Source organism: Pseudochaenichthys georgianus, chromosome 15 (assembly GCF_902827115.2).
Source record: "Pseudochaenichthys georgianus chromosome 15, fPseGeo1.2, whole genome shotgun sequence".
Taxonomy (NCBI): Eukaryota; Metazoa; Chordata; class Actinopteri; order Perciformes; family Channichthyidae; genus Pseudochaenichthys; species Pseudochaenichthys georgianus.
The window spans coordinates 17,384,651-17,410,649 of NC_047517.1; the positions used below are offsets into that span (position 1 = coordinate 17,384,651).

The 25,999-nt window shown below is 40.3% G+C and overlaps 2 protein-coding genes across 4 annotated transcripts in view; one reads left to right on the top strand and one right to left on the bottom strand.

The window, feature by feature from the left end:
• Positions 1-6,666: 6,666 nt before the first annotated feature.
• ggps1 (geranylgeranyl diphosphate synthase 1) lies at positions 6,667-20,211 on the bottom strand. The gene is made up of 4 exons (XM_034101379.2): positions 19,900-20,211; positions 18,202-18,294; positions 14,315-14,385; positions 6,667-7,930 (listed from the first exon to the last, which is right to left on the bottom strand). Exons 2-4 carry the CDS (start codon positions 18,272-18,274, stop codon positions 7,127-7,129), a joined length of 948 nt encoding a protein of 315 aa, XP_033957270.1. The 5' UTR covers positions 18,275-18,294; positions 19,900-20,211; the 3' UTR covers positions 6,667-7,126.
• Positions 20,212-20,576: 365 nt separating this feature from the next.
• Positions 20,577-25,999, top strand: part of arid4b (AT-rich interaction domain 4B) — a 44,693-nt gene continuing 39,270 nt past the window's right edge. For all 3 annotated transcript variants that reach the window (XM_034100073.2, XM_034100074.2, XM_034100075.2), the window contains exons 1-2: positions 20,577-20,844; positions 22,925-22,967. In XM_034100073.2, the coding sequence (XP_033955964.1) occupies positions 22,962-22,967 (6 nt within the window). In that variant the 5' untranslated portion in view covers positions 20,577-20,844; positions 22,925-22,961. The remainder of the gene's footprint in view (positions 20,845-22,924; positions 22,968-25,999) is intronic.

Here is a 25,999-nt window from a genome sequence, read left to right on the forward strand (position 1 = left end):
TCCACTAGGTGTGCTGTGGTGCCTGGTACCAAGATGTTAGCAGCAGATCCTTTAAGTCCTCCAAGTCCTTTAGTTGCGAGTTGGGGCCTCCATAGACTTGTTTATCCAGCACATCCCACAGATGCTTGATTGGATTGAGATCTGGGGACTTTGGAGTCCAAATCAACACCTAGAACTCGTCGTGTTCCTCAAACCATTCCTGAACCATGTTTGCAGTGTGGCAGGACGCATTATCCTGCTAAAAGGGACCACTGCCATTTGGGAATACCGTCTCCATGAAGGGGTGTACTTGGTCTGCAACAATGTTTAGGTAGGTGGTTCATTTCAAAGTAACATCCACATGAACGGCAGGACCCAAGGTTTCCCAGCAGAATATTTCGCAAAGCATCACACTGCCAGCTTGCCTTCTTCCCAGCATAGTGCATCCTGGTGCCATGTCTTCCCCAGGTAAGCCACACACACGCACCAAGCCATCCACATTATGTAAAAGAAAACAAGACCTGGCCACCTTCTTCCATTTCTCCGTGGTCCAGTTCTGATGCTCACATGCCATTGTAGGCGCTTTCGCCAGTAGACAGGGGTCAGCATGGGCACCCAGACTGGTCTGCAGCTACTTTCTTACAGAACCAGCCTTAACTGTTTCAGTAAATTCAGCTACAGCAGCTCTTCATTTGGATCGGACCACATCGGCCAGCCTTTGCTCCCTACGCGCATTAATGAGCCTTGGCCGCCCATGTCCCTGTCGTATTGACCACTGCAGACCGGGAACACCCCACAATAGCTGCAGTTTTGGAGATACACTGACCCAGTCGTCTAACCATCACAATTTGGCCCTTGTCAAAGTCACTCACATCCTTACGCTTGCCCATTTTTCCTGCTTTGAGGACAAAGTGTTCACTTGCTGCTTCACATATCCCACCCACTGACCGGTGCCATTCTAACGAGATAATCAATGTTTTTCACTTCAACTGTCAGTGGTCATAAAGTTATGGCTGATCGGTGTATATATATACTTTTCAGAATTACAATTATTTATTAAAAGTTCACTTTATAGTTTATTTACCCCCAGGGAGTGTCTTATTTTACAGCACTGTGGATACATACAGGACATTATGGATTAAATGTACCTGTGAAGATGCCCTGATTCAGATCAAGCGCAGCTGTCTTTGAAAGAGGAGCTTAGTGTGCTGAGTGGCCTGCATCTGCATGCTCATTCAGACAACTCCAGATTCTTAGACTCTCCTGGCAGAGCATTATACATTGCTGTCAATCCTCTTCCCAGACCCCTCGCCTCCGCCGCCGCCTCCTCCTCCTCCTCCTCCTCCTCCTCCTCCTCCTCCTCCTCTGTGTGCACTAAAACCAGGAGGAAATCATGTATTCATGAAATCCGGAATCTAAAACCAGTATTTATGACTGATTCTGATTCACAGCGATGAGACGATATTATTAGACACACAACTATGCCCTAATGGGGCAACATTTTCATTCCCAATTTGAGATTGCAAACACAGCTCTCACTCTCATTTCCATAGCAGCTACAGCGTCTCAGCTGGGTAAGGTTATGGCTGTCACTTTTTGCAAACATTTGCAGAACACAGCTGTGTGACATTGTGGATCGGGTAGATGATACATTCTGTAGAAGGTTGGCTATTAGACAGTACACATAATTACACACTTCTTTGGCAAAGTGATGGAGTACCAAGTGTGAATCATGGAGTTTCATAAGCCCTCTTGAGCCCCGCTGCAGCTACATGGCAGATTTACACTGATAGTGTTTGTGAGAGATAATTAGACATTGAGTTATTACTGAACCACTGACAGCCATTCTGTTCTGAGGATCATGGATCAGCTCATCGGTCTGATGATGAGATTCTTGGAAACCACTCAGTTCTTTGATGTAACCTGATGCAATGCATCCAGTTGCCCACAGTACAGCATTTTACTTCAGCCATTTATTTTTTGACTTGATGCAACAGACTTTAATTCCCAAGTACGCCTGATCGTATACTTCTACTATTATGCAACTCCAAAGCATCTTTTGTTAGATTTGTCTTACATGGTAAGACATTACAATGGTTATATTATCATAGAGATGGCAATAGTCACCACAGCCTGTATCTTGCAAATCTTTCGTTTCTGTTATTTATGAATAATCTCTAAATCCAGAGGAGATAACCCTGATCTCCCTTCAGATGATATCATACTACTGCTTTCCAGGGGCGGATCTAGAAAAATAATCATGGGGTGGCAGGAGAATTTCAGGGGTGGCATCCCCTGGCAGAAGTATATGCTGATTTAATCGCAGTCATATCAATTAATGTTAACTTGGAAAGCCACAATATTTATATTTTAACTCAATAACATTTGGTGACATTATTGTGGCACATCAGTAAAGCCTTACATATAAATATATAAGGTGGCAGACATAATTTAATGAATTTTAACTGAACAATAACTGAATGAGTTTGTCTCACTCTTAGACCAGCAGGGGTACCAAATCTATGCAGACTGCTGCAATAAGTATATTAATGAACTGTCTCGTCGATGTTTGTCTAAATTAATATGATAATATTAACAATCATATTATTCCTATCAGCTGTCAATCACTGTTATGATTCACATATTCAGTGTTATTATTAAATAAACTATATTTTTTGGAGGAGTTAATGATGAATGTTCCTCAAGATGCTTGCTCACCTCCTTCAAATTTGAAAGACAAGTAATTACTATCATATATCAAAAGATTCAAACGAACAGTTCAGCGCCCCACAACTTCATTGCAAACAGTTACAACCTTGACTTTACATCAGAAAGAACAAACATTAAAGAAGTGACTAACTGCATCAGTTAGGGTTAAAAAAACGTGTATTCAGCAAAAACATATACATCGCTGCAGTTATTATCCAGTGGAAAGTCCTTACCTACTGGCCTAGTTAAATCAAAGTGGTTACTTTTTTTTGGCTGGGCAGGTGTAGTTTTACACACCGTCTTATTTGACTTTATCATGACTTAAAACTGTTTTTTGGGGGCAGACCCCCACAAAGAAGAAACATGTTATACACCGACACATACATCATCTTAACAGTTTATTATGCTCATCGAGTCATCCGTGAGCAGAGCATCAAGTTGGCATGACTCTGAATGTGGCGATTACCATCTTGTTCAGCAAAACGCCTCACAAACGTATTAAGATCTAAAGCTTTAGTGCGTTTTGATTCAATGCTGAGTACAGCCACACTGACAGTCTCTTGTAGACCGCAAATACCTCATTCCTTCCGTGTACTTGGGTCCGAAATGCTTCTCGTTTTGCGCTGTCCCTCCGTTCAAATGAAATCGCCGCCAATCATATTTCCATGCTCGCGCCAGGGCCGGGGGAGGGGTTACAAGGCTCGCGTCTTGTGCTGCATTCATTTGCACTCGGACATTAGAGATTTTCTCTCATAAATGTCCGATGACCCACAACTTTTCTTTAAAAAAAAAAGCTGCCAACTGGGGTGACAAGGCATTTTTGTGAGGTGGCAGCTGCCACCCCGTAGAACTGCCACTGCTGCTTTCACATCCTTATGGTGCGGGAGGAATTGAACTTAATGGGTCAAATTGCTGATGTTTCCCCTTTTTAATCAGACATTTTAAACACAAAGTTTTCCTGATGCTACAGTGATAGCAGTAGGAAACAAGTGAGTTATTCCTCTTTATCCCCGATGGACCATGAGAGCACACTGAGGTTCACATTGAAGAGAGAGCTTGCAGAATTATTCATGAGAACTGATCTGGGAACAGTGACACAAATATGATTACCACACTGAAGACTGTAAACTTCATAAAGAATTGCATAACTTTTGGATGAAGTTATTTTAAAGGATAATGCAATCGGATATTGTATTCAATATAGCTTTTTTTCCTCTATTGCCTATGGATCTCCAGAAAAAACATCACTTTGCCTCTCTGTTGGACTGATATGTTTCTTTATTTCCAGAAACATGGGCATTGTTTTTATTTCTTGTCATTCTTTTGTACGCAGTCCTAGTTTAGCTTTTAGATAAAGGTCCCCCCTTATATCCGTAACACACTTTTTGTCCTCGGTATTGTCCGGAAGGGACTTTTCCAATATGTTGAAATATTGGAAAAAGCATACTATTTTAAAAAATCATGAAAAAAGTAATATATTTAATTTAAAAACTCATAGTATAGTATGTTGAAAAAAAATTGAAAAACAGTCATAGTAGTAGGTTGAAGAATATCATGCAAAAGTCAAGGTATTGTCAACAATATTCAGAAAAATTGATATAGAAGAATATTAACCTTTATTTATTCCGTTTTCCGTTTTATAGTTTAGTTTGTAAAATAATAAAAAAAAAGTATTTGAATAATGTCCAAAAGTTATAAAATGTTCTAAATAAGGTAGTATGGTATGAAAATAAATAGTCATAGAAAAATCATAGTATAGTATGTCGAAACACATGAAAAAAGTCTAAATATATATATTTTTAAATATATAATGAAAAAAGTCCTAGCATGGCCTGTCAAAAACAGTTATAGTAAAATATGAAAATAAATTCATAGTTTAGAATGTCAAAAAATATGAAAATAGTCAGAGTATAGAATGTCAAAGATGTTTTGCAAAAGGCATGTTATGGAAAGTATTTTGAAAAAGTCACAGTAGACTATGTCTATAAAAAATCTAACATGATCTCAGATATCAGATATTTACTCTAGTGAATACATCCGTTTCAAAATTCAATCCATTTTCAGCAGTGAGCTTTTCAACAAGTTGTTGTTGCCATAAGAATATTACAGGTGTGATAAATAATCCAAAGCTTGCAGGCGATGAGGGAGACAGTGAGTGAGCCATGTCGCTCTTCACACAAAAGCTATTCTGTTTTGCTCTCAAACAGAACTCAGACTCTGTGGGTGGAGAAAATCAATCTAGTCAACCTAGAGAGAGAAGGAATGAGAACCGTGAGAGGCTTTGATTATTGTGATGGACTTATGTCAGCTCTGCGAAAGCCACTTCATACGCCTCCGCTGTTTATCGAATCATAAATGTATTTGCATCTCAACTTTGTATGCACTCCTGGCTGCTGGAAGGAAATTAGTGAAGGCCCACTGGTCCCTCAGACTAACAAGAATTTGACATTTTGATGAATAGATGATTCTTTTTAATTAATTGAATTGCAGCTGTCAAGAGGAGGAGCTTAAGTGAGTCCACAGAGCTGTCTGTGACAGATAGCCTCTGCCCGCCAGGCTGAGGAAAGACAACAGTATTAACAGAAGCAGCAGATAAAACAGGATTTAGATTTCCTGTGTGATGTATTTCAGACTTTCAGTATAACTCCAAACAAATCCTTTTTTCAACCAGCCCCTGTGAGTGCTCAGTCAAGGTTCCTCTGGGGCCGTATTCTGCTCATTTTCAGGTTCATATTTGTGTTTCTACTCTGACATGTTTACATGATTTAATGTTCAAAAAGCTCAAACTGCCTGTGCTGCAGCACCTCTTTTCACCCTCTGTCTGAAACCAGAGCCAAGTCTGCTCTGATTGGTTAGCTGGCAGGCTCTGTTGTGATTGGTCAACCCGCCCCTATGAGAGCAGTATAGATTTTCTTTTCTAACCCTTGGAAAGAAACCCAAGAATACTGTTTTGGGTGTTTTTTTTTGTTTGTTAATAAAGCCGATCACGTTGAATGTGCTGGAGCACTAGCCAATAGAAGCGCAAGTGTTACGTAGTGATGTCACCATGTTGCATTGATGGAGCTCTGGTCATAAGATTTTCATTGCCATTTCTACACTGTAGCTTAGCCTATGTGCATATGACATTCAAACCTTTGAATCTTACATCTTTGAATCTTGAACTATACAGGAAAGAAGTATAATAGTGCTTCTTTAGCATGTGGCTGGGAATTGTGTACTAGGTTGTAAGTATTGGTTGCCTGGAAAAGTAAACACCTGGAAAAGTAAACACATGGAAAAGTAAACACATGGAAAAGTAAACGCATGGATCTGGTGCAACAGAAGAAGGACTATGATTACAAATACTGCAAATAATGATGGCTTAATGTTGAGCAATGGTGGGGCCATGTGTGTATATTAAAGACATGTGATTCCAACTAAGCCTTGAGGTCCAGTGTAGGATTTAGCCTATAACTACTTTAACAAACAGCTACTTTTTGAGTTTCAGTTACACCAGTGTGCTCAGTAGATGGTGCTGCTTATGTCTGGAAAAAGGGTGCCTCTGTTCCCCATCACATCACACATGTTCAGTTCAAATCATGAAAAAAGAATCAGCCATGATGCTACAGAGTTGTGACCATTTTAGAAGTCAGAAAAGCCTACAGGTTATCTTTGATGTTTATTTAATTCAATATGTGCAAAAGAAGTTCTTAGCTGCAGCAGGTTCTACACATAGCGTCACTGAGTCTCCCTAATACAATACAAGGGATGCATAGAGCTGTGTTGAATCTGAACCAAATGGAAACGCAGTCTGCTACGAACATCAACAGTATTCATATACAGCCGAGCATAATCAGCACGAACACTGCTTTGCATATAATACCGGCTGGTTACATAAGAAGCAGACACTTGAGTTGCAGTTTCTTTTCTTCAGGATTGGCACTCTGGCGACTTAATGATTAAGGATACTCAAATCACACGTCACACACTCGAGACATCTTATTCCAAACACCCAGATTTTACTCAGCTCCAGATAAACCATTTCTGTTTGGAAGCATAACAAAAAACAAAAAAACATTTATATGCACATGAAAAGAAAGCCTTTTCAGCTCTGTTGACATCTGGTTATTTTTTCATTTTCAGAAAACCAAACATAATACCAAGGTAAGATGGTTTCTTTTGAAATGTATTTCGTCCACTGACTGCACAGCTACAATTGGATACAAAAAGTGACAACATGTGAAGGATGCCATCCAGCACACAAAGAGAAAGGCAACATTTAGGGCTGCTTTGCGGTTTTGGTTCCGCTGTATGCAGTCAAAGCAGAATTCAAAAGCTCAAGTTTCTGTTGTAAATTGAACATTCTGCAATGTACAATGGTTTTTGGTAAATGTGTATATCTGTATAACTGTATTAGCACACGTTTGGTGGAGTGTGTGGGGGCAGGATGTGAGTGAGGTCAGTCGTTTTGGCTGGAGTGTGGCTCAGGACTGGCCTCTGCTGGGGCTTCAGGCTCCTGATGCATTTGGCTGAGGTGTTTGACCAGGCTCTCCAGTTGAGGGTTTCCCCCAAACCCCTGGATGAGGCGGTACACCTCGATCTCCAGGTCGCGCAGTGTCTGTCGGGTGTAGGCGAAAGAGCCCACCTTCTCCAGGTAGTCCACACAGTAGCGTTTTATGTCCATGTTCTCCGTGCGCTGCCTCAGGATGTTCTGCACCTGTGTGCTCTCAGGACGTGACCAAATGGCATGAATGGTTGGGAAAGAGAACTTGCCCTCGGTGAGGTCCTCGCAGAAGCTCTTGTTCTCGCTGTACTCGCGAGAGCTCAGGTTGGCGTAATCGTCGCGGATCTGGAAGAAGAGGCCCAGTGTGTCCAGGAGGGGCTTCAGGTCCTGCTTCCAGTCTGAGAAGATCTGCATCAGGCCCACGGCCAGGCCAAACAGCCCTCCAGTCTTCTGCAGCACCATGTTGCGGTACTCCTGCTCCGTGGGACAGGTGTAGGTGTCCCTCCAGTGGATGTCCAGGCCCTGGCCGCGGTGCAGCTCCAGCAGCTGCCTGGTGAACACTGGGACAGCCTCAGGGTGCTCCAGGGTCAGCACCTTCTCCAGGCCCAGGAAGTACACGTAGTTGGCTGAGTTGATGACGGAGGGGATGCCGTAGATGCTGTGGGCCACTGGGAAGCCTCGCCGCAGCGTGGAGCTGTCCTCGATGTCGTCTATGAGCAAGCTGGCGTTGTGCAGCATCTCCGTCACCTCGATGATCCCCTGAGCAGGACACAAACACACCAACATTTGAGAATCATTGTGTAATCAAATCAACTTTACCATATTAATATAATTCATTTTTTTGGTATCTTCTCACTTTCAGGAACTGTTACAATAGAGTGCCACAGTGACGCGTCCTAAAACCCAGAAGTAAGCTGCGCATGGGTTCCTTCGACAAAAAAGCGATGCAATTTCTCCATAGGATTTAGGAAAATAGCTCGAAATAAGGTCTGTGGTTGACACACATTTAAGAGACGGATCACGTTTTGTTCAGTCGGATAATCTCCACATGTCTACCCTACTTTTATCATTTTCGAATCATAAATCTAACCGATACATTTATGATCGATAGATTTATGATTCGAAAACTGAGAACACTTTCTACATCCAGTAACAGGTTCTCAGGAACCTTCTGTGTGAATGATGCACTACAACATGTGTACAGCAGATGGCGCCATGTCTACACTGTTGCCTGAACTCATGTAGTTGGAGTGAGCAGACAGAACTGTTGCTGAAACAAACCAGGCAGGCAGTCACAGAGAATGAAGACTTACGCTCGCTGTGGCTTTGAAGGGTTAGAGGACATTATGGTTAAGCAGCTACAAGTGACACTACATGACTTAGCGCAGGTTTAACTCTTAACATAAACAGATGTGTACTGGTACGTATCCGTAGAAATACAAGCTCTACCAGCTTCAATACAGTATGACTCAATGGAGAAGTTAGTAAACGTCCCCTGTCCATCAGGTGGATGCCTTTCCTGATAACAGAACATATCCGTCTGCTGTCCTGAGCGGGCCGTGCAGCCTGCCTGAGTGCTGGGCTGATTTAAAGACAAGTGGTGTGGCTGGTAGTGAAAGCTGTTTGTGTGGGGCTGGAGAGCACAAAGAGGGGCTCAGTGGGTCAGGCAGATGGCCAGAGAGCAGTTTATCTGCCAAACACAACCTTTCCTTCGGCAGGAACCCGGACACCCGCTCACCCTCCAACCTCAGTGTGCCACTTACAAGAGCAGGGGGTTTGTGGGTAATAGCTACAATGAATGCACACATGGAGAAAATGGAACATACAGACTGTTGTCTCTCTGAATAACTATTCAATGGCTATTCAATATATCACGTGTTGTCTAACAGTAATGATCCAACTCACACGCAGAAATGAGATTCAAAGTGTCTTCATGAAAACAAATGAGTCAGAATGTCGCTGTGTAATGCAGCCATTTAAGTGCCTTCACTACTCGGCGAGACTTCATTGATTTGCAGCAGAGGTTTCTGACGCAGAAACTCATCCTGTTTGCCAACAATCAGTGATCCATTATGAAATCAGTACTTCACAACAAACAAGTGCGCTGAGTCCAATATATTGAAAGAAAATAACTCTGAAACTGAGAGGTCAGTAATGTGTGACCCGTCTCTCTGTGGTTAGCGCAGACAGCAATACCTCTGAGTCAGCCAAGGTTTTAACATGGTCACATGACCACACAGCACGCCTACTTGTGTGTGTCATTCAAAAATGCTTCCTCGTTCACCTCGAGCAGAAAGCTTAGTGTGCAAATGTATTTTCAAATGTACGGCAGGTGTGCTCGTACAGATCTGGAACCAAAGTATAATCATCATCTGGGATTGTTATCTTGTGTGTTTTGAATGTTGTGTGTTGCTGCTGTGTGTCTGCCAATTTGTGTGCACATTTCCCACAATGTAGAACATGAAGCTTGTAAATGATTAACTCATTCACGATACAGAGCTGTCCTGCAGTGTTTTATAGACACGGTGAAGCCCCTACTCATCTGACACAAACACTACTGCCATGGTGACATTTGTTTTTTCATTTTTATGAAATAAAACCGCAGAGCTTGAGAGCTATTTCAAGAAGGGCATAATTATATTAAACGAGTGTGGCTACTACTTAGGCTGTCAGTATGAAATAGATCAAGAGATGAGATGTGTCAAACTACTGCTGTGAAACCAATTCCCGGGGAAACCCTTGTTTGATTAAACTCTCCGGCAGTTTAGAGTTGCTCTGGATCATATTTGTATATCCAGTTCCTCATTACTTTCTCACGGAGGCAGCTTCATTATAGTCACTATGCATCAGTCACACAATTTAAACCCACAAGAAGCTCGAAGCCCGAGGCAGGAGACAGTCTCATGAATGACACGTTTTCAAAAATAAATCGAAGACAGCTAACTTTTCCTACACTATCACAGAGAACAGGAGGAAGCCTCAAGGTCACCATCCAACAGAGGGAACTTCCCAAACCTCCAGCACCTCCTCTGTGCTACACCGTAGAGAAGCACAGACTGTATGGGGGTTTGATTAAAAATGCATTGCCAAATGAACGAGAGTGTGTCACTGTCATCGCCTCCATCTATCTGTAGGCATGGTTGTTTCCATGGCGGCGACTTGTTGGCAGCGGTGTGCTAATGACGACGAGAGGAGAGCTCTTAAGTCTGCATGATGGGTTCAGGAGGAGTTTACAGAGCCGCTACATGAAGTGCAAAGGGGAGAGCCTAAGGGAGTCATAGCGTAAGACAGTTCTTTGATATGCCTTTGTTTACAATCTGCATATGAACGTAGGCCATATGAACTGCCAGCTGGCTTCAACTCAACCTGTTCAAATACAAAAAGCAACGTGTCACTGTAGCCTCAAAGAGCAAATGTAAACGTGGATTCAAAATGTCAGCACTTATTCATTCGAACACATGCAACCCAGCGTAGCAGTGTGAAAGCTGTGATTACATATATATCTACTGACTCAAATTGTAAGATGGATGATTTGTTATATTTAATAATTACTCCGAAGAGACTGACAACTGTATTACTCAGAAACATTGTTTTTTTGGTTCATTAAATTGACTTTTATTATGCACTGGGAGATGAAACTACTACAGGAGACAACAGCACGACCTCTGCTGAAGGATTAGGATTCCTCTTCATGGGGAGGGCTTATAAAAGATGCAGGACAAAGGGAGACCTCTTCAACACAAAATCTAATGACACCGGACAGGCTGAGCACTTAGCATTCTGCGCAGTGAAGGGCATGCACGTTAATAAAATACAAGTTATATATTTTCCTCCCTGGACACTGGATAATATTCAGTTCAATAGTTCAGAAGTGTTCACTTTAATTGACCTGGTCTCCCTGCTCAATACAACTAATACATCCTAAATGGCTCATTTGAATTTAATCTGACAGAGGAAAGGCCAATCAGCTCGCGATCTTTACACACACTTGTCTGTTGCGATCTAATCAGGCAGGATCCTAGAATGGGTGACCAAAACACTGTAATGGATGGAGACGTATGTTTGCTTGGGAAGCTGTCTGTGACCTGAACCATGCTTTGATCAAAGAGGTGATCAGGAACACATGAAGTTGAAACAAGTCTATCTAAATGCTGCCAGATGATTCTAAAATATTTGACTGCCAGTTACGGCATCATCTAGAACAGTGGTTCCCAACCTGGGGGGCGAAAGATCGCAGGGGGGGCGCCAGGCCTCAGATGATTTGAGGCCAAATATCATATTTAGATTGTTTTTCTTTTCTTTTATACATATAATTGTAACGCAATACATGATTGTCACTAAAGACCTCGTCTCTACATTACAATAAAATATAAAAAATAATTGATTAATTCATTTGAATACAAATTCAAGTTAGTAGCTATTAAAGGCATACAAAGACAGAAATGTATAATTGTTTCTTTAATAGAAATGTTTCTTCCGCCCGTAAAGTGTCCAAACCGGGCTTGTATGGATAAGCGCATTTTTAAAACAGTCATTGTCCATGCCGGTTTCAGTTGGATTATTTGTCACAGTTGCTCCGATCAGATCGGTCTCCTCCATTTTGTAGATTATTTACGACTTTTGAATCCACATAAACACATCGGCAAAATCCGGCTTACTTTGAGCATGTGTTTTAAACAGTTTAATCCCTTTGTGAATTGTTTCCACTTCCGCGCCGTCCTTTCATTTCTTCATACAGCGGGAATCCAAATGAATGAATGAATGAGTCCAATAACCATCAAAGTCACTCCAATAAATCTTTTTTTAAATCTTTTTACCTTTATTTATACAGATAAATCCCATTGAGATCATTGATCTCTTTTTCAAGGGAGACCTGCTCAAGTAGTAATTAAGGAGTCAATAGTGCTCCTTAATTACGCTTTCATCCCCCTTTAACAAATTACATCACATTCATCCAATTTGTGACAGTAGTTGTAGCATTTTGAGACTTTGAAACTTGAATTACCGCTGTTGCGCCCTTGTGTGTGTGTGGGGGGGTGGGGGCGCAACTTCCAACAGGAGCCATTTGGGGGGGCTCTTGGGAAAAAAGGTTGGGAACCACTGATCTAGAATATAGAGTACGCTACAATGGCCTTAACAGTTTAATTCCAGAAGCAGAAACTAACACTGGTTTAGCTGCTCTCCTTAACTTTGTTCATGTTCAACAGCATATGCCATAAATAACTGGTGTCTATAATATAAAATCTAGGAAAGTGAAGACTATTCAAAAGGAGCTTAGCACTGCGTCAAGTTGTTTGAGTTATACATTTGAAAAGAAAATGAATGAATTAAAATTGAATATGGAAGGTCTTAGAACATTAGGATGGCATATAAGATGGTGCTCTATTATGTCTTAAAATTGTTTTGGGTTGAAACCATTTGTTACACAGATTTGGTACTGAATTTGACCACTGTGACATTGACCAAAAAGGTTAAGATTCCATAAAAAAAAAAATTGCCTCAAACTTTTGATTTGTGATTTTAGTAAAAAGTGCATTTTTTCTAAAAAGCCATACTTCCTCTGAATACCGTGGGGGTCTTTAGTTTGTGCTTGTAAAGTTTCATGAGGCTGTGATTTCATTTGATACAATGAGGTCATCTTAAATGAATAGTCTCACTACAATGAAAGGGCTAGTATGAAAACCAACATCATCACACATTGAATCAACAAGAGCCTCAGCTTTCCAGTCATACTCAATTTATTACATTCCAAGACTGTTCTGGATTCCCATTAATTCAATCTGACAGCTGATTACTATCAATTTAGTATTTGACTTTTTCAATCAAACTGCAAAGGTACCAATCTGATGTGACTTTAGGAAACTGAACAGGTATAACCAAACAGCAAATAGAAGCTGATACAAATACAGTAGAGTATATGAGGCCCTTCACATTGTTGCAGTAAAGCCTTTGTATTCAGAAATGACTTTTATATTACAAACAGTCAAAACACAAGTCACAGTCCAGGCAAAACCCCTCATGGCAGGCAATCCACTATGTTTAGAATTCAAATGAAGAAACGACAGTATGAAAACATCAAATTCGTCAAAATCCTGTGTCCTTTTTTAAAAAGGTCTGATTGTTTCATGCTTCCGTTGTATAGTCATGTTTGTTACTTCTTTAAAAGTAATTTTGAGAGGTGTTGAAATGATTGTTAATGTGCTACTACTGCGCTACTTGAAAGGAGTCCCGAGACACCTTGATATGAAACAATAGGTGCAGCAGCTGCTTTGTCATAGAGTTTATAATTAACAATACAAAGCAAAGAGCTAGCAGGACTTTATTGGAGCAGTTGTCTGAAGGATACCGCATTTAAAAATGAAAATACATTACTGACCCTTTCAGTGAACAATATTATCTATAGTTGTTTTCTGCATTGTAATTTGTTACGGCCATATTTTCTTTGTAAAAATCTGCTAAATCAGCAGCTCTACTAAGCTCTTGCCAACTTCTAGCGTCTTGACCTGATTTAAGGCACTTGTCTTTACAGCACAGTTCAGTCTTACTTCAGTCTTAGACTAGTTTGCAGCAAAGCATGTCGAAATATTCAGAAAAAAACAACCTGTGCATTCCTAAACCAGACAGACTTCGCAACTATCGGAACATCTAGCAAGTGAGAACATGTAGCAAGCGCTGTATGGGGGAAAACAAAATGCATCCAACGTAAACAAGTCATGATATCAGCAATAAGGGAAAGCTGCAGATCAAAAAGTAGAGAAAAGAATACGGTTTTTCAAAGCACAGCCAACCTTTTTAATTTCATTCCACTTGAGTCTCAGCTGGATTAACAACATGGTGTAATACATCATGGACGCTCTAAGATCTATATCCAAGCTTTACATTTACATTCAGTAAAGAAACAACACTCTGGTTGCATTCCAACATCAATTGCCTTGAATTTTATTAACTTAGTACTTTTTTTAACATATGTAACATTAAGCTGTCTGCGGCTCTTTCCTGCTGTAACGATGCAAATGTCCCCTCTGTGGGACTAATAAAGGGATTCTGAATAAGCACTCCATTATTTTACATTCTTAAAGCATTCTACGACTACAGATGACTTTGAATGTGAATGTTAAAAGGCTCCAACGGTTGATTCCTCACCTGCAGTTTGTCCTCTGGAACATTGAGCCAGTGGTTAAATGCTTGGGATAGTTTTGTCCTCACCTGTTTTCCTGAGGAGAGAGCGGAAAACAAAAGTTAGGGTTTCAAACTTAAAGAAAGGGTAGCTTTTAAATGCATCTTTCACATTACTTCTGTTACAAATCATTAGCTCCCTGTGCTTTCCTTACTTACATGTATTTCTTCTAGTCCCTATGTCTGTGATAATTGACACTTTGTTGAAGGTGGCAGGTACATATCCCAAGAGATACCAAACTTAAAAAGGAAAATGACATGTTTATTTATAAATCATTTTGAGTTCAACTTTAAGGTTGGCTTGAGCACAAATACTTTGGCAGCAGGTAGGAAGGGATGTGACCGGAGAAGTGGAAATGGTCTGAATGAAACACAGGACGTTTTCTGTTGTTCAAAGACCAGGCTTCAAGCTGCTTTGTCTTTCTTCTCTGTCGGGAAGCTGTTTCCAGCTGAGTGCTCGCAGCCACACTCCAAACAGGGCTGGTCAAGTATATTTTTCGGGCGGCAGACACCCTATCCGTTTTTAAGAGTGCGCTTAAGACCTTCCTTTTTGATAAAGCTTATAGTTAGGGCTGATTAGATTCAGTCCCTAGTTTTGCTGATATAGGCTTAGTTTGTCGGGGGACATCTTACTTCTTCCTTCTCTCGGTCTGTACCTGTGTACTCTCATGTTCCGATTAACCCAGCTTCCCCAAATGTCTTTCTTTTTGGTGTCTATATACGCCGGGATCCGGAGCCATGGATGATCCTGCGGTCCTGGATCGCGAGTCGTGGCTGTGGTCCTGGATCATCGGTCCTGGATGGATATCCTCGTAGATTCATCTTCCTATTATACACACATGCATTTCCAAACATTTGGACTACCTATGTTGCAAATGTATTATCTTTTCAATTTACACACAGCATCTATTGCACGTCTGTCCGTCCTGGGAGAGGGATCCCTCCTCTGTTGCTCTCCCTGAGGTTTCTCCCATTTTTCCCTTTAAACTGTGGGTTTTCTTCGGAAGTTTTTCCTTGTACGATGTGAGGGTCTAAGGACAGAGGGTGTCGTATTGTCATACTGATATTCTGTACACACTGTGAAGACCACTGAGACAAATGTAACATTTGTGATATTGGGCTATATAAATAAACATTGATTGATTGATTGATTGATTGATTGATTGATTGATTGATTGATTGATTTTTAAGTCCAAAATATAGATATTTTAGCCCAAAACTATGAAAAAGACCCTGGTACAATATTGCAAAATGTCTTTAATGAAAATGTTTCTTGCCAGACATTAAATATATGTTTCCTTATGAGCTTTAAGGACAGTGACAATGCTAAAAGGGAAACATCCCAGCCAACAGAAACCCGAAGGACCTGTCCTATTTACCCAAAATGTGATTCTGGCGTTAGGTTAGTCACTTTGCTACTTGCAAAAAATAAATAAAGACGGTCTCCCAAAGAGCAGTTGAGGAGCGCTTGGTCAAGACAGAAGAAATTGATGTTAAAAACCCATTTGGAAGTCTTAACAGCAATGCGTGTCTCCAGAAATCCTGACCTTCTTACCCAGGGTAATCCATAGTCCTTATTTTGAGCAATTTCATGTATAAACTATGTTCTCCTGCATAAAGAAAGCACATCATAATTGGCTTTATATATCCGCCATCTGCCGCCCTGCTTTCAAAATCATTGGCATTGGCCACAGAAAATCCCATAGGTACGAAGTAGAAGAAATAAAATACAATACTACATAACTGCTCACAACAAGGTCTATGGATAATCTAGAGCAGGGGTCTCCAACCTTTCTTCATCTGAGAGCTACTTTGAAAAAATGAAAGTGGCCAAGAGCTACTTGCATCACATCGCTTACATTTATTCACATAGCACTCGTCAGTTGAATTAAGCTACTTTTGTACACGTGTGAAATTGCAATACCTAAAGCTTATCACAAATCTTAACTTCACATCAAGGTCCAAGAAAACGAAAATATCTCACATATTATTATGGCCCACAAAGTGAGTACTTCACTGAGAATTCACATAAATGTCCTTAATCACCACCTTACAAGCATTTCACTCTTTTGTACAGTCAGTGAGATGAATGGCACTGCATGGAGTCCACCATACAGGTGTATGCTGGAGTGTACCCACTTAGGTTCACTCGGTTCACTCTAATAGAGTCATTTAAATGTTCATCAGTCAGTCTTGTTCTGTATTTAGATTTCATGACATTCATGTCAGAAAAAGCTGCTTCACAAAGGTCTGTAGAGCCAAATAAAGCAGACATTTTCAGTGGTGCTTGGTGAATGTTCTAATATGAACATGATTTTGGAGATTTATAACCTCCATCTCCACAGGATTGACACTGAACAGTTCAGCCATCTTTTTCTTCTTCTTCTTCATCGTCTTGACATGAAATTATAAACCATAATAAATCAACTGTATAGGTCTAGCCTCCCTATATCTGTGTGTGAAATTGTTCCATCCTCAAAAACAAAAAACTAATACTTCTGCAGTCTAGCTGCAGCTTCTAGCAACGGTCTTCTGTTTAAAAAAAGGACACTGAAGGTCCTGAATGTGGCATCACACACACATTACTTAAGTCTGAACACAGCAGACAACAGGAGTATTTACAACAGCATTATAAAAACAAAAATAGTGCATGTGGGTGCACACTTATTCTCTGTTTTACTGTTACATAAATCCCATGAATGTATGAGATTAAACTAGCTTCATCATATCATCATATATAAGCTGCTTTTCAGTAGCTCGCCGCTGTCTTCTGATCGACGTGTTGGAGAGCCCTGATCTAGAGTATCCGGTTAATTGAAACATTAGCTTTTGATATTTTTTGGCACTTTAAGCACCATGAACTGATGTCAAATAGTTCTATTATATTAGAAAGAAGGAAGGGTTTGCTATCCTGGCTCCAAAATGGTGGAATGAGCTCCCCATTGACATCAGGACAGCAGATAGCTTACACACCTTCCGGAGCAGACTGAAAACTCATCTCTTTCGACTCCACTTCAAGCGATAGAACTAATAACAAAGCACTTATATACTAACAAAGGACTGGCTTATCTAAAGCCAGTTGAGTAGTACTTGAAATGTTTTGGCTCTATGAAACCTGATGTACTTATATGATTCTGTTTTCTTCAAGTTTGTATTTTGTTGGTCGAACGCACTTATTGTAAGTCGCTTTGGATAAAAGCGTCAGCTAAATGCAATGCAATGTAATGTAATGTAAAGGAAGGCTTCTCTATGTACAATATCTCCAACACTCAGCAGCTCACACCAAATCAGTTTAAATTATGTGGTCTTTATTTTAATGTTTCACTGTAGAATCAACAGTTTAAACGTTAACAATTATGCCATATTGGTATTACTTTCTTCAGAGATTAAGCTGTATTACAGATATTCATCACTCAAAATGGCAATTAAATGGATCAGTTTAGTCATGATTGTGTTCTAAATGCACACTTTCTAAAAAAGTAGTTTTGTCAAAAACCGAACTGAATATTTCACAACGAATGAATGTAATGTCCTTTCAGATAAAGCCAGAACCGTAACCTCTATATAATAAGCACATTAAGCGACACCTCTTAAAAACACAAAGCTAGGTGTTAGGATCAACCAGATAAACATCTCACCTTATGCAGCGTGCAGTTTGTGTCTATCTGGTTGTACACCCAAGCCTTTCATCACATCAGTTATTGTATACATGTTGGTGAGGCCATTATCCAGTGCCACTAACAAGAAGAAAGCAGTTGACGGCTCAGTGAAGCTCTAAAACCGATGACCACATAGCTGCATGTCTGCATACAAATATCTTCCACAACTATGCATTCACTGACATGGACACTCACCTGGTAGTTGCAACAAGTACTTGTAGGGTTCCAGCAGAATTCGCTCAGATGTGGCTTCTGAGTCGCAATCCATTGCTTGAAGTTTTCACAAATCTATATTGGAGTACAAGGCACATAGAAAAGTTAATAATCTGGACACTATTTAGCTCTAAAAGTAAAAAGGCTTGGTGCAAGTCCAAAATCGCACTAGAGTCAAAGAAGAGGGAGGGATGCCTGTGGTGTGTTCATGTTGGATTACTTGTCCATTTCTCAGCAGTACACTTAAAGCTGGCTTTTAACTGACAGATTGAAGAAGTGTTGAGTGGACAGAATCATAGGGGAAGAAGTTGCAGACTCAAAGACACGTGGTGCAACTGACATCAGAGGTATAACTGCAAAATGCTGCAACCATTTTATAGCATTATACACAAGAACTGGGTAGGTATTATTCATGAGTGATACTTTTAGGTTGTGTGTTTAATAAGCTTTCCATTAAACGTTTGTTTATTTTGTTTGTTTTTATTATGCCTCCTGTAGCACCTTGGAATTGCTGTTAGCAATGAGAGGTGCTTTAAAAATCGAATTTATTATTATTATTAGATGTTTATGAGTATGTGAGATTTTGAAGTATGTCTCGAATCTTAGTATGAAACAAATAGGCCTGGATTTGCAAACTATTACAGTATGAAAACACTGGACCAATACTATGCAGTTCAAGTATTCCTAAAAACTGAAGCTGTTTATCATGCTTGCAGATTCCAGCAGAGCTGAGGTTGACTGAGTTACCATAGTTACGCGTCTTCCAACTGGCAATGAGGCTTCATAGGAAGTGCCGTGTAATTACAGCACACTGTGTCCGAACAGATGTACATGACTGTTTTCTGACACCAAAGTATGTAGGGTTAACAATAGTACACATGTTGAGTATGTAGTGCATAGTATAGGATTTCGGACACATCCTTAGTCTTTTAACCTTTTTTTTTTTATAAATAATTGTCCTTTAAATAAGCACATGAATGAAAAGAAGAAATGCAAAACTATGTTTTGTATGTGCTGTTTGAAAGGTAAGGGTTTAAACATGCTCTATGAACCGAATAGTGCACAGCCAAAATAATATCTATGTGTGCATGGTGAGTGACATGTTAATCACATGATTGGATCATTTTAAACAAAGAAAATACTGGAAAGTTATAGGAACTAATGAGTGGTGTGGCAATCAACATATAAACACAACTAGTGATCATTAAAGAAAAACATCTTCTCAAACGTTACAAAATGTCAGCAGCATTGCATTTCCATCGAGAGAATATACCACAAAAAAAACGAAATCTCAAGTTATCACATTATATTATTTACTCTTCATTGTTTTTGAAAATCTGACAACCTAGCATAAAGATGGTTTCAATAGGTACTGTACTATCTAACACAGGCCTGCAAATTACAGTGTATTGTATAATTGCACACTGGAAAACATAAAAAGTAAATACACTGTTGTATCCTCATTTTGTCTCAACGAAAAAGCCATATATAGAATTGAAGAAGCTGCAACATTTTTAGGAAGAACAAGTTTACCAAAAGTTATTCCATCTTTTTGAAAATGTTTTAATGGGAACTTGACTGACCATATTAAAGAAATTAAAATGACACAGTAACCTCAATTACACATAAACAGAAGTGTTTGAAAAATAAAATGCTACTACGGTTGTTAACTCCACCCACCTTTGCTGCTCCCTGTCAGTCTGCTGACTGGTTTCCTGTTAGCCAGGATGCTAGTTAGCTGGAATTAGCAGGCTAACATAAACGCGCCGGTAAACCACCGTTGAGCATTTCTTTCTTTCTTTATCAAAATAAAAACGTCCACATCAACGCAAGTCGACTCATACACACGACGTGACTGTCACAAGCACGCTTTCATATCATGTTTAGGTCCGTGTGATAATGGCTTATTCACCGGATGCTATGCTAGGCTAATGGCGTTCTTGCTACGCACGGTGTGGAGACCCTTCACATGACAAGCTAGTTTCGATTAGCAACCTATATATGCTTCGGCGTCGTTACAGAGCAGGCGCAGAGAAGGTGGGGGCTGCAACAATATGGGTTCTTCGCACATAGATGTGTTGACGTTTTATTTGTACATCGCCCAGTAAAATCTCCAGCTAGGGGGAAATGGAAATACGCACATACATCTACACAGCACCATCAGTAACATATATCAAACATACATGTTTTTGAAAATTGGTTTTGTAGTTTTTTGTCGTTTTTGAGTCGCTGTGTATTTTGAGAACGACCCAGTAGGATTACTTCGTACACCTTACCATGGGTATTTTTCTCTAAGATCAGCCAATCACGTGCTGCTAAGGCGTTTCCCTTCGCTGTGCAATCCAATAGACAAGCGTACATTTGTGAGAGGCGGGGTTAATGTGCCCGTCACTCATCCTCAGGAGGCGGGGGAGAGGGATCACAGAAAGAGCTAGGCTAGAGGAGCTACTCAACAAGGCAAACAGCAGCGCTCTGCGAAAACGACTTTTACCCATCCACATCCAACATCAACTAGGGGCCAACGGACGACGTTAAAATCCGTCTGATTTATTACATAAATGTTCCTATGGATTACTAATTCACTTTCGTCGAAAAACAGAGGTGTTTCTCAATTTGACAGCATAGGTAAGACTGCTTTTGTTCGGCAAGCTATCGTTATTTTGAACATTTAACTAGCTTGCTTCCCCACTGCTACCAATCCAACCTTGACGTAAGCTAACTTGTTAACTAAAGCTGTGGTGTGTTTGAGGGATCTTGGGGAATGAATGAATTTAGCGACTGGATAGCAAAAAAGATGACTGCCGAGATTACACAATAAAAACTTGGTCTGCTCGATAACAAAGTTATTCTGTAGCAATCCAAATGAAGACGATGAGCACAGTGAGAGGTTATGCTACTGGACAAGCATCGGAGTGTTGTGTTGTGGAGGAATCCTTGTCGTCGAGCAGCGCCTGTCATGGTGTTCACTAATAACCGTCAAAAGTGATATTACATGAAACCATCGGCGACCGAATAAGCTTGACATCGTTGCAGGGTGTGATTTGTCGATCAGCGACTAAACGGTGTAGTTTAACAGGTAAATCGCATCGTCAGTGGTTTCTTTTGTGCCGCGAGTATGATTCGCTTATCACGATTGACTTTTCCAGTGTAGGTTGGACCAGATGGGATACCTTGTATCAAGGAACTCACCCATTTGATCAGTTAAATTACCAAATGCGATGTGGACTAATTTCCCTCTTCTGTAGAATACTTGTATCGATGCTGTGTGTACGTGCGTGGCCAGTATTTTGCACATTTCCGTAACTGGCAACATCCCCGCTGACAAACTGTCTGGACAGAAGAGGTTTAAATGGGCTCGAAGCTTTAGTTAAACATGCAACCAGGTTTTAGGGCAGGAGGGAATAATATGGAGGCTCGGGCTATTTGTGTGAATTGTTTTGGTGGTGGTCTATCTTTCACTTGCAGCGGCTGGTTGAGCAAATTGTCTGGGGCGGATGACATTGTATCCTCCGCGATCCTTCACCGCGACCAAGAGCCACACATGAGGGCTGCGACCTTGTCTTCTGTTAAAAACAATAACATGTTGAAGGTAATAAATGCATTGTTGCTGCGTTACACGTCTTATTTGAGCTTGACCTTGTTGCGAACCGTTTCGTCGACTTGTTTCTTTGTCAGACGCAACCTTACTCAGTGAACAGTCAGCGAAATGCTAGACCAGCCGATAAAGACAACATTTTGTGAAGAGAGAAAGTGACTTTAAGAATGGCTGCACGGCTGCTTCTTACTTTATTCAACTCAACGCTGCTATTAGGACACACGTTTAACGGGACATATCTATTGCGGGGTGTTTAAGTCGCGAGTGTTATTATCGCTTTATATTCGCTGTCTAGTGCACTCTCCGCAGAGCACCGAGACAAGAAGGAGAAGCGAAAACCAAAATGACCGGTCACGGGGCAGTTTTTCAGTAAACACCAAGATATTCGTCTCCGAAACAGTAATGGCTCTAGTCGGGGCAGGTGAATGGCGACCACCGGTCCCGCAGCTTCCAGTGTTTCAGTGAAGTGTTCTCCCTTTTAGCCGACTGTCAGCTACAGAAATGGCGTCATCCTCTGCTGTAGAGTCAGTGCAGTGCAGACAGCGGACACACCACGCTGCCGTACTGAAAGACCCGTGCAACGTGCAGCTTTTTACCGTATACCACTTTATACTTACGGCTTCTTTATGCGTGCATTTGAGCAGAGCACTAGTTACTTTGTGTTTCACCCTTCTTTGCCACAAGCCAAGTCTGGCTGCTGACTACAGTACACCAGGCATTACATACACGGCTTTTATGGCTCTGCAAATGAGAGCAAACAGTCTGTCACGGTTTACTTTACAACGAAGATATTTTGGGGAAATGTGTCCCAAAGCTCAAGCACACATAGCATTAGTCCCGTGCAATAGTCGGCATTATTTAAGCAAACTTTTCTTAAATCAATTGCACCCTCACTCTAGAATGAAACCCACAATCCCTAATTGGATGTGCAGGCGATGTTTGTCTAAGCAGTTTAAAGTGTGAGTCTTCCGACCAGCTTTTAGATGGCACCCAGCAGTGTAGCAGAAAAAGTGATGTCATCATAACATAACCGTGTCTTGTCATGGCAGACTGAAGTTGGCAGTGTCTGTAATGTCTAACATCTCCTTCAACCTTTGTTTTCATCCTTAGATTCGTTACGCTGGGCACCTAGAGGACTCATAGAGAGATGAAGGTATGTTCATTCATTTTCTTGCATGTGTTGAATGCCACTGGAAACTCAATGAGAGCACACCCACTTCTGCATTTCCACTCTTAGCTCATTGAACACCTGTATTAACATGCCATAACCAGGCAAATCAAAACGTGAAATATAGTATACATGTTTTATATGCATGGCCTAATTATTTTATTCTCATGAATAAGCCTAGTGAGATATTTTACTAAATGTCAATTGTAACATATTTAAACACAGTCAGGCAAGTGTCTTGGAAAAAGGCCAAAGTAGTATATTTATTTGATAAGCATAATATTGAGTTTTCGTTGGCACCTGCTGTATTTGCAAACACAAATTGGGAATTGTGATGTTGTCGTACTCTGTTATGTAATGTTATTGAGTTGGATGCTGACATAGGATCTGAATGTGTTGTACTTTTAATGAATATTGTTTTTTAAAACTGCATTATAGGCTGAACGAAATTCAAGCGTAAGTGGGTATGACGCTATTTCTATATGAATGGCGGAATAAATGAACTGTGAAATATAGACAATGTATAACAGCTCTGGTATTGTTTAGCTCCAGCTCTATTCAATTTCAAAGTGACACAGCTGTCACTGTTTGGGGAATAGGTTGTGATGCAAGCTACTGTATTTCATCATTGTTTTTATAGTTTCAATGGATCATAGTTGTGGCTGTTGTTATGCCTGCAGGCTGTTGTGTATTAACTCGTAATTTGTTGCCATGTGCAAGGTTGTTTCACCTTTAAATTGAACATATGACATACAGAAACGTGTGTTTCTGGTGGATGTTATAGTATACTGAATAGTGTGCAGGATAATGAGGAAACCTTGTGAAAAATAAGATCCAATTGTGATTAGAGGGTTTAGTGGTGGAGAAATTAAAAGCTGGTTTGGGAATGATTTGTATACTTGTCATTTAAGTCAAAATGATGTAATGCTTATTGTGGTTAGTCAAACTTTAACCACAATAAGCTTAACATAACCAACTAGTAGCAGTGTTATCCTATAAAATGCAATGTGATTATGTAATAAATTGTTTGTGTCACAGATAGTCAATGAAATAGTCAAAAATGTATTCCCGGCAGACACAGATTGTATACAAAAAACAATGGGATTAGAATAAAGCATATAACCCAATCCATACCGTAGGGTAGCTTTGCTGCTTAATTTGTAACATGTGTCTACTTTAAAAAAGGCTTGAACTCTGTGTGAAAATTCATGAAACTGTTGTTGTGTGTGCCCAGGACTTGTTTTTGTTTGTGCACTAGAATTGTTCAGATATTATTCTCTTGAACTGCATAGCAGTGTAAACTGTTATTAGATGATTATATTGCTTACACGTGCTTATTCTCAAAACTGCCGACAGGACTGGCGTTTTCCCATTGATATTTCTGGTTCAATGTTGTAGCCTTTGCTGTTTTCATTGTGCTCTGACCTCTGAGTCATCTGGATCTATTGGTGCTTGAGGAGTGTTCACTTATTTTACAGCTCTGTATATTAAGAGCATCTGCTCACTGCCTTAACTGTAAATTGCTCTGTAACGAGGACAACTTGTCATTAGCATTTCATGTCACTCCGGCTCATGCTCCACAGCCTTTCTGCATGTACTTCACACCCTGCTTTAACACTGTGGACTGGAAGAAACACTTTAAACATTAGACATCCTTAAACTTAATTATCATCTTAATCATTGAAAATAATTTCTGGGGTTCTTAATGAACTTAATCTGCAAATATAATGTTAACACTTTGCTGAAATGAGTATACATATATTTGTTGTATTCCAAGTAATCTAGTGGATGACATTGCAATATGTCAATGATTAGGTAACCTATACATATTCTTAAAACTCACTATCAGCATTCAAAGCCCCATGTAAATATTTTACTGTGTCATATTTAATCATAGTCTGATAGTGTCTGCACCATTCATCTACTCCATCGATTTATTATAGAACAGTCAAGTTTATGCTAAGATTTCCTAAACTTTACCATAATACCTGAAACATTGACTAACCTATGTTAAAGTGCCAATCCACCTTTTTTTACAATTGAATGTTGCCCTGCGATATAGGATGTGTAAACCGAGGCCTGCATACGTTACAAACTGGAGGTGTAGGAATTGAGCATTCAGGAGGCATGGGAGGTCTCGTGAAAAAAGCTATTGAGTTGCATTTTTGGAAATAAATGATTCAGCGTTTTAAGAGATTAAGTGTCATTATATGTCTGCCTCTGCTGCTTCGATTTGGATCATTCTGTTTTAAATCCGTCTCATGGTGAGACCCCAACTTTATGAGAGCCCAGTACTAAATTGCTGTTATACACTTTTTATCTGCAGTTGGCAGTCCAACGTTGTTCTATGGCGTGTCGAAAAGCACAGCTTTTGATCAAAGCTGTCGGTATGAAAATTGCTTTGCTGTGAGAAGGAAATGTGTTTAGTCGAGTTATTCCTGCATTAAGACGAGTTAACAGCATGTGGTGATGTGGTACTTTCGAAGCATTGGGGAAGAGCCGGTCAGGTGCAGAAGACTGCTCCAGTTTCCATGCCTGGGAACCAAGTCGTTTGTCAAACTAATAACCTCAGACATCTAAAGCGTGAAGTCTGATTTGTGAGTGTGTCAGCATGACTATTTGTCGAGCTGTGAAATTATTTAGTTGTTAAGAAAAGAAGCGACATTGTGAGTAAGAGACTGCTACACATCGTTTCAAAAAATACAAATAGGGGAGAAAATATATACATTTTGAAAAACATTCTTAAAGTTTTGTATATGTTTTGATATTGCAGGAAGACCACACTAAATCTTTGGGTTCAAGTGTGTGAACATAAGGTTTGAAATAGTTCCAGTTTAAAGCTACAAAGGCATTGCCAAGGCACCTCCTGCTGAAGCGCCAGTCACCGGAATAGTGGTGACTCTGGTTTGGACAAAGAGGTGATTCACAGCGGGATTATTGTACGTGTGAGCTAGGCCGGGAGGGAGCTTAATTCTTTCCTGCATGTCTCTTGTATGTTCCTTTGTCCGGCCTACAAG